General features: G+C 35.4%; 1 protein-coding gene across 7 annotated transcripts in view; it reads left to right on the plus strand.

Moving 5' to 3' along the window:
- The window catches only part of trio (trio Rho guanine nucleotide exchange factor), a 570,361-nt gene that overhangs the window by 236,299 nt on the left and 320,913 nt on the right, over positions 1-13,149 (plus strand). For all 7 annotated transcript variants that reach the window (XM_074117039.1, XM_074117041.1, XM_074117040.1 and 4 more), the window contains 2 exons: positions 1,575-1,805; positions 4,477-4,599. In XM_074117039.1, the coding sequence (XP_073973140.1) occupies positions 1,575-1,805; positions 4,477-4,599 (354 nt within the window). The remainder of the gene's footprint in view (positions 1-1,574; positions 1,806-4,476; positions 4,600-13,149) is intronic.

Here is a 13,149-nt window from a genome sequence, read left to right on the forward strand (position 1 = left end):
ACCCTATTTCCATTAATTTTACGACCACAACTGCTGAGGTATGAGCTGGTGCGTTGTCGTGATGGAAAAGGACTTTTCTTGTGGGCCAATCGTGGGCGTTTTTTTCTTGCAGCTCGGTTTTCAAACGGTCCAATAACGATGAATAATATGCACCTGTAATAGTTTTACCCTTTTCCAGATAGTCGATGAGGATTATTCCTTGCGAATCCCAAAAGACAGTCGCCATAATCTTTCCGGCCGAAGGAACGGTCTTCGCCTTTTTTGGAGCAGATTCCCCCTTGGTAACCCATTGTTTAGATTGTTCTTTGGTCTCAGGAGTGTAGTGATGTATCCATGTTTCATCCACAGTGACGAAACGACGCTTAAAGTCCTGCGGATTCTTCTGGAACAGCTGCAAATCGTCCTTGCAACACTTTCACACGATTTGGTTTTTGGTCAAGCGTGAGCAATCGCGGCACCCATCTTGCGGATAGCTTTGTCATGGTCCAAATGTTGATGCAAAATATTATGTACCCGTTCATTCGAGATGCCCACAGCACTAGCAAGCAATCTCACGCACCTTCACCTCTTCTGTCATCCATCACCATATCGTGGATTTTATCAATGATTTCTGGAGTAGTAACCTCAACAGGGCGTCCATAACGTTCAGCGTCACTTGTGCCCATATGGCCACTCCGAAGATTTTGAAACCACTTATAAACTGTTCTAATCGAAGGTGCAGAGTCACCATAATGTTTATCAAGCTTCTCTTTAGTCTCCTGAGGCGTTTTGCCTTTCATAAAGTAGTGTTTAATCAACACACGAAATTCTTTTTCGTCCATTTTTTGAAAATCACTCGACTTCCTCGATTCAAACGAATGCCAAACACAAAGAAATAGACCGATCTGGCTGAAACTTGGTGTGTGTTCTTCCAAGAGATGCTACTAACTAAACATAACCTCGATACGCGCCAGTGGTGCTATGTCTCTGACTTTGCACGGACTTTTCAAACGACCCTCGTAGTTGAAACGTGAATATAGGCGGATCTGAGTTAGTTAAGAATTTATTATTATTTAAAAAGGTTTACCAAAGAAAGGAAATTCCCGAGTGTCAGAACGCAGATTAATAGTTAAATTAAATAATCAAGGATTTTCATATCGTGACATTGCAAACATTATTCCAAGAAGCCACGCGAGATATCGTTTCCGTCCGAGATAAAAGACAAATTTTTCAGAGTGTATGCAGACTTTTGTTCGGCACTGTATATTATCCTCCCACGACAACATACTTGTAATTCTCGCTGGAGTAGTTTACAGTCTGTGTGTGTGGTTCCTACTCTGATAAGAGCACAAATCTTCGTGGGAGGAGTGACTCAAACCCATTTTGAAACGATTTCCTGGAAGAAATAACTCTTTGGAATTTCTCAGAATTCGAGGAACAATTTTTTTTTTACTTTAAAAGTCTTTGAGCGATGTTCTTCTACTCCTGTTTATTAGAGGCTATCCAAAAATTCTGTACTGTAAATAAATCTATTTTTTTATTGATTTATTTGATTCTAAAATCTGTTTTCCTTGTTTTTTTCTGCCACCAATCAGGAATCTGGAGCAACTGGCGCAGGATCTGATACCAGCTCTTCAAGTAGTAGTCGTAGAGGCGGTGGTGGTACCAATCCGGCGGCTGATTACTCTGAAGGAGCTTCACACGTACTAGCCGTTATACACCAGATACTCAATCACCATAGATCTTTAGACCATAGATGGCACACGAAAAAGATTAAATTACACCAGAGATTGGCGTTGCGTTTGTTCCAAGAAGATGTTAAACAGGTAAAAAAATGGATGGGTTTCTCCATTGAAATTGGTAGTACTTACCCTGGAGGTTGTAATCTTGTAGAGAATGTATGATTCTTGGAATTTGTTGCATTTTTTTTTCTCAATATTTACGCAAGATTATTATTATTCCTAAAATAACAAAAATTTTTTTATTGAAATACGAGAAAATAATAAAAGATTTAATAAAAAATAATTGTAAGGTATTGTAGCACCATTGTTAAGTACACGCTTTGACCAGCCCCATAACTGGTTATCATTGGATGGGGCGTGGTTACCATAGAGGTGGGCGTGCCCACAGCTTGGCAACCACACACTGCATTGTGATTGGCCAATACTTTAAACGTAATAATTTCAATGAAATAATTAATTTAAAACATTTTTTCCAACATTTCTCCCGTAGGTATTCGATAAACTTTCGATTTAAACAGGAAAAAAAAATTCCCTTTAAAAATACGATAAATAATATTTCTTTTGGAATAATACTTCATGTTTTCCAGAATTATCGTTAACAGAAACAAAAAAAGTTGAGGATTTGTATTGTTTAATCGTGAAATAGATAAAAGAGGAATAGACTTGTGAGCCGCCATTAAATAGGCTGCAAGCTAACTTTATACTCCATCCGGTGGTGGAGAACTCTAGTGGCAATTTCTGTAAACATTAATGCAGTTTCTACACTCATATTTAATCAAGTTGACGACTCACTAGACTTATATAGTACTATCTTACATTCATATTAACCATATGTTTTACCTCATTACATGTAACCTATCTATGTATTAGTCCATATTTTGTCAATCTACCTGCTACACATCTCCATGTTAGTGAAGTAAGCAACTTGAGCTACCTCTTTTTCACCTTTGCTATTCCACTCTGGTGGAACCCCTTGTTTTCTAGGACGATCCTGGGTTAGATAGATCTCACGTAAGGCCTACATTACTCAGTTAGTTTGTGAGTGATTGTTTTAGTCTTATGCATAGATTACAGTAATTCTCACTTTATATTGCATTGAACCAACCTTGGATTGACTTGCCACTTATAAAGTAGGCAAATACTACTTTGATGCAACCTTCTTTTTCATCTTTTTGCACCGACTTATGTAATCAAAGCGAATAGAGAGGATGTGTTTTATTCCTCATTTATCAGTGTTTTCCGTGAGCTGGTAACACTGCAAAGGCAAAGGTATTACTTGTTACTCCTCCAGTAAACTATCAATTACTGCTATTTGTTTAACAGATTTCTACGAGTATGACAAAAGTCCTATTGATCATGTCGCCTTCACCAAACAATTACTCCAGCGATACGTCAATAGAGACATGATCAGAACTTATTCCAAAGACCAGATTGCGATCATCTTCAAGCACTCTACACAACAATATATTAAGATGTAGACAAAATGAGTCAAGCTCACAATTTTTGGAGAAAGGTTTTTTTTGGAGAAGATATTTCAAAAGTTTTTCCCGATTCTCCAAGCACTTTCTAAAATTGATGGCGCTCGTATTTGTTGATTGAAGATGCCTAGTTTCAGAAAAGTGATATTATTGATGGTGATGAGGAAACTAGTTCGTAAAGTAAAGGTGCCGAGTTTAAAAACAATAATAATATTGATGGTTAGGGAAGAGATTAACTATGAGGTTAGCATACTGGACACCCACGCGGAGGTCCCGGGTTCGAATCCAGCTGCTGACCCTTAGATTTTCTCTTCCTAGGAGCTTCTTACAGCTCACTGGCCGGTGATAGGGACAGTGTTGTCTGTAACGAGAGAACACTGTCTGGAGGCCGGCAGTGCACTGAAAAAAGCTCCGGGCGCCAATAACCTTAGATGTTGACGCGCCTTAAATCATAAAAAAAAAAAAAAAAAAATATTGATGGTGATGAAGCCCCAGCTAGATAGAATGAAGGTGTATTGGTCCAATTCTGGTTTCAACCATTGGCAAAGTTGTGGTTAAAATTTTAATCGTCCAAAGTGATTAAAACTAAATTAGGAATTTAATTCAATTAATTAAAATTATGATTATTTAATTTTAATTTTTTTTATGAATTAAAATGTTAATTGACTAAAACTTCCAATTAAATTGAAAGTGAATTTAATTCAATCAACCAATTTAGTCCAATTAAATTTTTTAATTAATCATGATCACAATTAAATTATATTTTAATTCAATTGGAATTGAATTAATTACATTTTTGCCCATCTCTAACATAACTCAAAATATAAACAAACAATTGGAAAAAAAACTTAGATAAGAGATATCACATACTGGAACTCTGAAAACTTGTCTATGCTATCACTTTTCGTGAAAACCCTACATGCATGGAAATTTGACCCTAAAAGATTCGAAGGGAGCTTTAAAAATAATAGGTCGACAGCGATAGAGAAATCTGTATAGATTACAATGATTTAATTTTTTTAAGGGTAATTTTGTAAAACTAATTGACTTAACAATAACGAGTTAAGTGCATTAGAAGTGCTGGAAAATAAATACTAATTATCAGAAAAAAAAAAGGTATACATTGTAAAATGCAATCAAAAATCTTATCTAAATTTCAATTTAGTAAATATTTATTACAAATATTTTAATTGATTTAAAGTGATGCATTTTTCCTCCCTAACATCCTTTCCAATGTTTATTTATTTTTAATCAGGTTTTTTTCCCCCCTTTTCCAGGTATTAGATTGGCTAGCCAATCATGGAGAGGTTTTTCTTCGGAAAAATTCTGGCGTTGGCAGAAATCTACAAAAAGCTAGAGTTTATCAGAAAAGTCATGAACATTTTGAAAATGTTGCACAGGTAAGCATGAATTTTCTTTTTTTAAAAAAAACATCATTTTCTTGCATGAATTGTAAATTAGGTAATTGCATCTTATTTAGCATTCGATTTTAATAGTATAAACATTAGTTAATATTTCTATCGATATTTTTGTTCGATTTTATTCAATTTGTTTATGTTTTAATTGATGATTTTTCCAAGCTTATTTTCATGGTTACATAATTTTAAAGGAAACACAAGTAAATTAGCTCTGTAATATTTGCTAGTAACGTTTCAGTATCTTCAACATGCCAACATCAGGTCAAATATTCCATTTTGAAGATCTTAATATAAAATTATTTCCAAAATAAAGGTCATTTTGAATGTATTTTGTTTTTTTGCTTAAATTTATTTTCAGTAGGATGAGAAAATAAATGCCAGTTTCAGTCAATATAAACTTTATTATGCCAAGCTTTCTCGACCTAGGGCAGAGGTCACGAGCCGCATGCGGTTTCATTTATTAAAGTAAAGATATTTTTTCAAAAAGAATTTTAAATGCGATAGGTTTGAAATTGAATAGAATTATATTAAAATAAAGTACGTAATTATATAGGACTGCCGCCATTTTCATTCAAACACAGGTTTAGTTATTATTTATTTGTTTATTTACTTTGCAATATGTGAAAATAAATGTATAAAACATTTAAATGTTATTGAATATCATAAAATAATAATTTGTGAATACAAATGATCTACAGAGTTTGTTTACACTATCATCCTTGCGGCTCTTGGTAAGATTTATTAAAATTATTTAAGGAGAAAATGGCTCTCTACTTAAATTAGGTTGCCGACCCCTGACCTAAGGACTAGGGTCATCTTCAGGGCTGTGGAACATATGTATTTACAGTGTGTTAACTATAATTATGTTACAATGAATATGTATAAAGTAACGAGTTTTTTTTTTTCAAAAATATTTACCTAATTTACAATGTACAATGAGGGTTGGTGTGTCTTCTGTCTTGCTCATGGACTGTGTGTGATCGGTAAATTTATTTTCATCTTTTTTTTTTTTTTTTTTTTTTTTTGTGGCCTTCTGTACTAAGGCAGATAGCCATTATTATTGTTATTCTGCTTTTGACTATTTGGCCGGCAACCCTGATTTTGATATTTATTTCTACATAATTTTAGTTAGTATCTATTTGTTTTTTTTTTTGTTTTTTACTTATTTATGTGTTTTTTTTCTTTTTCCATCGTCTGTCCTTTTTTTATCTATTTATTTTATTTGTTTATTATTGTTTTTTTACGTAAGGAAAACTGTTGTGTGTGTGTGTTTGTGTATGTGTATATGTGTGTGTTTGTGTATGTGTATATGTGTGTGTTATAGTGTGATGTTGTTCGTCTTTATGTATGTGTACAAGTCCAAGTATATGTCGTCATTGTTATGTATCAAGATGGTGTGCAAGTTTGGTGGTAGTGGGCAGTCAGTCCGTACTAGCGCCCTCCACAGTTGATCCCTGCCACGAGTGTATTTCTTGCAGGCCAATATTAAGTGGTTGGAGTCGGCTATGGATTCGTGATCGCAGGAGCAAGTTGTGTCTATGGAGATCCCTATGCGGGCTAGGTGGTGTGGAGAATAGTTATGATTAAATCTGAGCCTGATTATTGTGGTGAAGAATTTTCTATTTTCAGAGTAATTATTGTACCAAGGTTTTAGCGGTATACCAGTTTCTATGGATCGGTAGAATTTACCTTTTAGTGCTGAAGATCTTGTATAGCTTTCATCCCACTTTTGGTAGCATATCTTTTTAACGTAGTTTTTAATATCGGATGGGGACAATGTATTTAAATATGGAGACTGTAATAAAGTGGCCTTTTTTGCTCCAGAATCAGCTTTTTCATTTCCCAATAGCCCACAATGACCCTTCACCCAAATCAACCAGACTGATCCGCCATTGGCGATTAACTTCTTTATCATATTAATCGTATCCAGGACCAGGAAGGAAGGGTCATTACCAGGATGTCTCAATTTCTGAAGAACGCTTTTGCTATCGCTCATGATGAGAGAGTGTTTGACGTCGGTAGACCGTATATTAAATAAACATTTGTTTATGGCTATCAGTTCAGCTGTAAATATGGAGGCAGTATGGTTAAGTTTGTATTGCAAGATTGTGTCCGACTGTAGGTGATAGATTGAGCATCCCACGCCATCCGCACTCTTAGATCCGTCCGTGTAAAAGTGGTCGTAGTCAGCGAACTTGTCCTCCAATTTTGACAGAAAGTTACAGTTATTTATTATGTTTGGTGAATCGGAATCATAATGGTAGAGGCTGTCTATAATGAAGGGATTTTTAAGGAGGTCATGGTAGTCAAAATAATATCGGGGTAAGACATCTGTACGGTTTAGGGAGGACGAGAAATGGGACAAGTCGCAGAAAACCTTCACCAAAATTGGAGTTTTCTTTTTGCACCAGTACCTCTCAGTGAATACCTTGGCTGCCATGAAGCTAATTCTCTTTGTAACAGGGTGATTACTTACACACAATCTGTCCACCACAAATCGGGAAGCCAATAACTTCCTTCTGATATCTAAAGGAAAATCGCGAGCCTCTACTAAGAGGGCGTTCGTTGGAGTAGATTTAAGAGCTCCCAGGCAGGACCTCAGAGCTTTGAACTGTATCCGGCTGACTTTATCCAGATGGGTGTTTGCGGCATCCCCATATAGGAAACACCCATAATCGATCCTGGAGAGGATCAGCTGTCTATAGATCATCAGTGATGTCTTCACGTCAGCTCCATAGTTCAGACGATTGATGCACCTCAGTATGTTTAAAGACTGTTCACACTTTTCAGCCAATTGCTCAACGTGTTGTCTCCATAAAAGTTTGTTGTCAATTACCATACCCAACGTCTTAATGACCCTCTCCACTCGGAGGTGATATCCACCTAGAGTTAGAGACGGAGGCAGGTTCCACTTTCTGTGTCTAGTGAAGACTGTGACAGTACTTTTACTTTCAGATAATGAGAGACCCATTTCTGAACACCATTTGCTGAATGACAACATTGCTGTATCTAATTTACTTTTAGCTTCTTCTAACGTACGCTCTTGGCTGAACAGAATGATATCATCTGCATACTGAGATACACAAGCATCCTCACCTATGGTGGCCTGGAGATCTGCTGTATAGATGTTGAAAAGTAATGGACTGAGGACAGCACCTTGTGGCAATCCTAAGTGTGTTATGCGTGGCCCTTTAAATCTGCCATTGTGGCGGACTGTGATGGAGCGGGATGAAAGGAGGTGGTGGATGTGTTTGATGATTCTGGATGGAACGCCTATTGTATTCATTTTGTCGATTAGGATTGAGATGTCGACGTTGTTGTATGCGTTGGTTAGGTCGACATTCGCCACCATCATGTACTTATTTTCAGAAAAACACTTGTGTATATCTGAAACGAAGGTGGATAATGCGTCTAGAGTGCAATGTTTCTTTCTGAAGCCATGCTGATAATGTGGGACTTTTTTATTCGCTTCTGCCCACCACTCTAGTCTAGTTTTAATCAGGCGTTCGAATGTCTTGCCAACACAGGAGGATAATGCAATAGGTCGGTAGGAGTCGGGTAGGGAAGGGTCTTTGTTCGGCTTCAGTAACGGAACCACTATTTGCATACTCCAATCATCTATACGCTTCTCTTGTGTCCAGACATCATTGATGATCCTCAGGAGAATCCTCTTACCTGAATCCGACAGTTTGACCAACATAGGGTAGTGGATATTATCAATTCCTGGAGAGGTGTTTGTATTCGTTTTAAGAGAAAGACTTAATTCGTCGAAGGAAAAGGGATTATTCAATTGATCTGCAAAGGAAGGTAATATGTCGGGTGTCGTGACTTGATTAGGAACTATCTCGGGTGTAAGGGAGCACAGGAATTCAGGAATCCAGTCATCATAAGAAGTTGTGCGTCTAGTGTATCCGTGTCGGAGAGCCCTCACACCACTCCAAATTTCCTTGATCGGAGAGTTTCTATTAATAGAATTACAAAACTCCGCCCATTTTACCTTCTTCTTAGTTTTAAATACTTTCCTACAAAATGCAGAGGCTCTTTTGCAATTGATGTAGTTGGCCAGATTGGGTGTCAGTTTGTAAATTTTAAATGAATCTATGTTTTGCTTTCTGGCCTTGTCGCATTCCTCATCCCACCACGGCTTCGGAGGGAATCTGGGCCTACGCCCAAGGTAAGGTTTTATTTGAGGGATAGCAGCTTCCGCTGCGCTATTAATAATTTTGACAAAGTTCACATAATTAGTACATGGATCGCTTGAGATGCTCAGTTGGGATAGCAGGTTATCTGATAAGCGGGTATAACTTTCCCAGTCAGCTAGTTTCAGATTCCATTTTCTATGGCAGGAACTGTGGTTGTGTAAAGTGGGGATGTTTTTGTCCAAAGAGATGTGTATGCCTAAGTGATCCGAACCGAAAGGTTCATCTAAAACCTTCCACTCTAGCCTAGGTACTAGGGAAGGGGAACAAATGGAGAGATCAACGGCGGAAGGACGTCTGTCAGGTCTTTGTAAAAGTGTGGCTGTTCCGTCATTTAATAAACACAAGTTCTCGTCATGTACGGCGTCGAGTAGGTCCCTACCTTCAGCATTATTGAATGCACAACCAAAACTTCTATGGTAAGCATTGAAGTCCCCACAGATCAAGGCTGGCGAACTCAAGGAACTAAATAATGTGGACCAGAAATTACTTTGAAATTTGTGCCCAGGTGCACAATAAATCGATATTATAGTGATATATGAATTTGAAATCTTAGAGCTAATGCCACAGGTTTGAATTTTATTGTTATTGAATTTAGGTTGAAATTGAATTGTTTTAAAGTAAATGTTATTTTTTATTAAGATTCCTGACCCGCCATATCCATCATTTCTGTCGGCTCTGATAAATTTGTAATTAGAAATATTAATTATTTGCGATCGTTTGCACCAGGTTTCTGATAGCAATACTATATCTATATTATTTATTTTCAGAAATGTTTCTAAGTAATTTCTATTGCTTTGAAGAGATCTTACATTTAATTGTAAAATTTTGAACATTTTTTAATTTATTTTATTTTTATTTTGTTATTTTATTTTATGAAATTGACGCAATGTATATGATTAAGATTTGTAATAAATATTTGTTTGTGCGTATGTAAGTTGAAGAATGAACGTAGAGATAATAATGTTATTAAATAAAGTTAGTATTATGATGTGCGCTGTGAATGAGTGTGTATGCTGGTATCTGTTACTACTGTATTATTCGATTGTGGTTGTTGTTTTGTGCTTGCATTGCCTGACTTTGAACTATCGCTATTTTTAGAAATAATTTCTTCCAAGTTATATGCAATAAATTTAAATATTTCATTTTTATTAGAATGATAATTTTTTATTCTATTAATTAACTGGAAGACATACTCCACATTACTATCTTGTGATTCTTCCGTGTGTCTGTCAGTTTGTGGGTTTACTTGTGATGGGTTAATGATTTGTCTGTCTGTTCGTGTGTGATGTGATGCAGAATGTCTGTATAGTTTTCCTTTATTCTCTATTTCCATACTAGTGTGACTGTTGGTTTTGCGAATTATAGGCTCCACATCGTTGTTTCTAAACTTATTTGATTTAACGGAGTCCCGGTATTCTTTAGAAAACTTTTCGGTACCAGCTGATTCTGGTTTATTGAGTTTATTGGTATCCCTACTTATAATTGGTATTGTGGAACGATTTGCAGCTATATTAGGAAATTCCTCCTCGCTTAAGATATCAAATTTATTCTTTGTGACAGTGGCAAATGTATTTTTATTAAGTATTTTATTTCTTATTTCATTATTTTTTGTTAATTTAACTGGGCAGTCCCTAGAAGTAGATCTATGCTCGCCTTTACAATGGACACATGTCGGCAGAACAGCCTCAGATACAGTACATTCAATGGTTCTGTGGTTTTCTCCACAATGATCACATCTAGTTCTGCTTCTGCACTGTTCCTCTGAATGTCTAAATCTCAGACAGTTCTTACATTGTCTAATGGATGGAATATAAGGATCCACCTTACATCTTGCCCCATATAGGGATACATATTGTGGCAATGTCTGGCTATCAAACGTAATAAAACAAATAGGTAATTTCTCGATAAGTTGTTTATCGTTAATATATTTTTTACGTGTAAGACGTCTGACTTCGAGTGGGGAGAAAGGTGAGATAAGCTCTTGTATTATTTCACTATCATCCAATTCCACATCAATATCCCTAACCACACCTGTGCATTGTACTCGAAAGTTAGGGATATATGCTACAATTTCACGTTCTTTAAGAATGCCTAAAGATAATAAGTTGTTAGCTGCCTGTGGTGTATTGGTTGTGATTTTCATTCTGTTCTGACCGGTAACAGAAATATCAATTATCTCCTTCGTGTACGCATTTGCTGATTTAAACAACCACTTGCCCAATGCCATCCTATGTACTTTTCCTAGGTTACCTTTGTTACCCTCTAGGTTAATAACATATGGACCTTTATCATTGGGACGATAACGATTTTTACTCGCTTTATTAATGTAATCGAGTTTAAACATTGATTGGCTTTTGTTTGAGATTTCATTAATCTCCTGAACATGCACTTTAGTGGTACCACTCGAAATTATCTCACCTGATCTTTTATTGGCTCTTGTACCAGTTTCATTAGGTAAGAATTGAATTGGGTTAATACTCGTATTAGTAGTAGAATCGGACACAGATCGATCCACTTCCATATTACTTATATTTTCATCATAAGTTACATCAGTATTTTTGGACACATTTACATAAATGTTATTTATATCATTCACCTTAGTGTTAATTAAATTAGTATTTGGTACATCGACACTTTTACCATTACCAACACACAACTTATCTGAACTTTGGTCCGACGCCGGGGGCCCAGGACCCCCGCTGTCTGCAGACATATTCGCCGACTCAGATTTTCACCACTTATTAAATAAAATAAAAATTGAAAAATTTAAAAAAAAAAAAAAAAAAAAAAAAAAAAATTTAGAAGAAAATAAGAAAGAAAAGAGAGAATACTAGTGTGTGAATAGAGAAGAAACTCAGAGAAAGAGGAAACAGCTCAGGAGGAAAATAAAGAGTGAGTGGAAGAAAAAGGAAAAAATTAAAATTAAAATGAAATAATTTAGAATAAGAAAAAAGAATTTAGAATAGTAAGAGTAGGAGCACAAGTACGTAGACACTTTCTAGCGATGTTGACTGTTTGAAGTTCAAACTACAACTGTTATTTTCATCTACTGCTGTTTAATAATCTTTTTGGAATTGTGAAGATGCTGCATTATATCTTAAACTACAAAAAAAAAAAAAAAAAAAAAAAATCTTTAATATAACATGGCGTCAATATATCAAATTATTAAAATTACATTTGTTACAAATTATATCTACAAATTGAGAGAGAGCACCGTCCTCAAAAATTTTATGGAAAAATATGAATAAAATCGTAATTGGAAGCCCCAAAAAATTATTTTAAATTGTTCAAATTGATTAAAAATGTTTTTAAATTCTAAATTTTACTATGCGTTACATGATGTTTCAATTAAAGTAAAATTAAACAGAAAATGAAATAATATTATAGCCATTTGTGTGAAGGTAACGAACGACCTTGGGTTAGAACTTACAAAAATGTACACCAGAATGTGCTATAGGCTGTTCTAAAGTTCAACCCATATGTTATTCTCCGCGGGTTAATTCCTTTTGTTTATTCTGTTTCATTACTTTTTCGTTACAGTTAATGGCAGTATATTTTATTTTTTGATTTTAATGAAATTAATCGCTGTGATTTAAATCTTCTAATCGCGTACTTAATTTAAAGCCAAACCTTTTATAGTTCCTTCACTGACAATATTGGGGCTTAATTAACAAAAACAAAAAGACTTTCCTTCTTCAAAATATTCTAAAAAAATTTTTTTTTTAGAGAGAATTATTCAAATAAACGCCATGAATTTAGTATTCATTTAGAACAGTAATTCACAACCTTCTTTGTCGCGGCGGCACACTTTTAACAATTTCAAAATTTGGGGCGGTACACTAACAATAAGATTAAGTTTAAAAGTATTTTTACTTATCCCATAATACATTGTGTAAAATAGTTGTATGTTTATTAAAACTGTCCGGTAGGAGAGTTGTATATGAGTTGATTGTCAAAAAAACTGCACGAAAAAGCGTAACGTTGAAAAAAAACATCTAAAACTTTGACATTTTTTTTTCTCTTTTTCTATAAAAGATAAAATACCCAAATTTTCTTTAAAATAAAGGGCAAACCCTCCTTTATAACTGTAGATTTTTTTGCAACCACCCAGATCTAATAGGTTTCGAGAAAAAAAAAAAGAGTTGCTAAAAATGTGCAAAAACGTGCGGCATTTTCAGAAAATGTTCTTGTGCTTTAAAAAAATGATTTAAGGCGCTGACAACAATTAAGGTTATTGGCGCCCCGTAGCTTTTTTTTCAGTGCACTGCCTCGGCCTCCGGACAGTGTTCTCTCTCGTTACAGACAACACTGTCCGATCACCGGACAGTGA

Source organism: Rhodnius prolixus, unplaced genomic scaffold (genome assembly GCF_049639745.1).
Source record: "Rhodnius prolixus isolate KJV_2025 unplaced genomic scaffold, Rpr scaffold_2, whole genome shotgun sequence".
NCBI lineage: Eukaryota > Metazoa > Arthropoda > Insecta > Hemiptera > Reduviidae > Rhodnius > Rhodnius prolixus.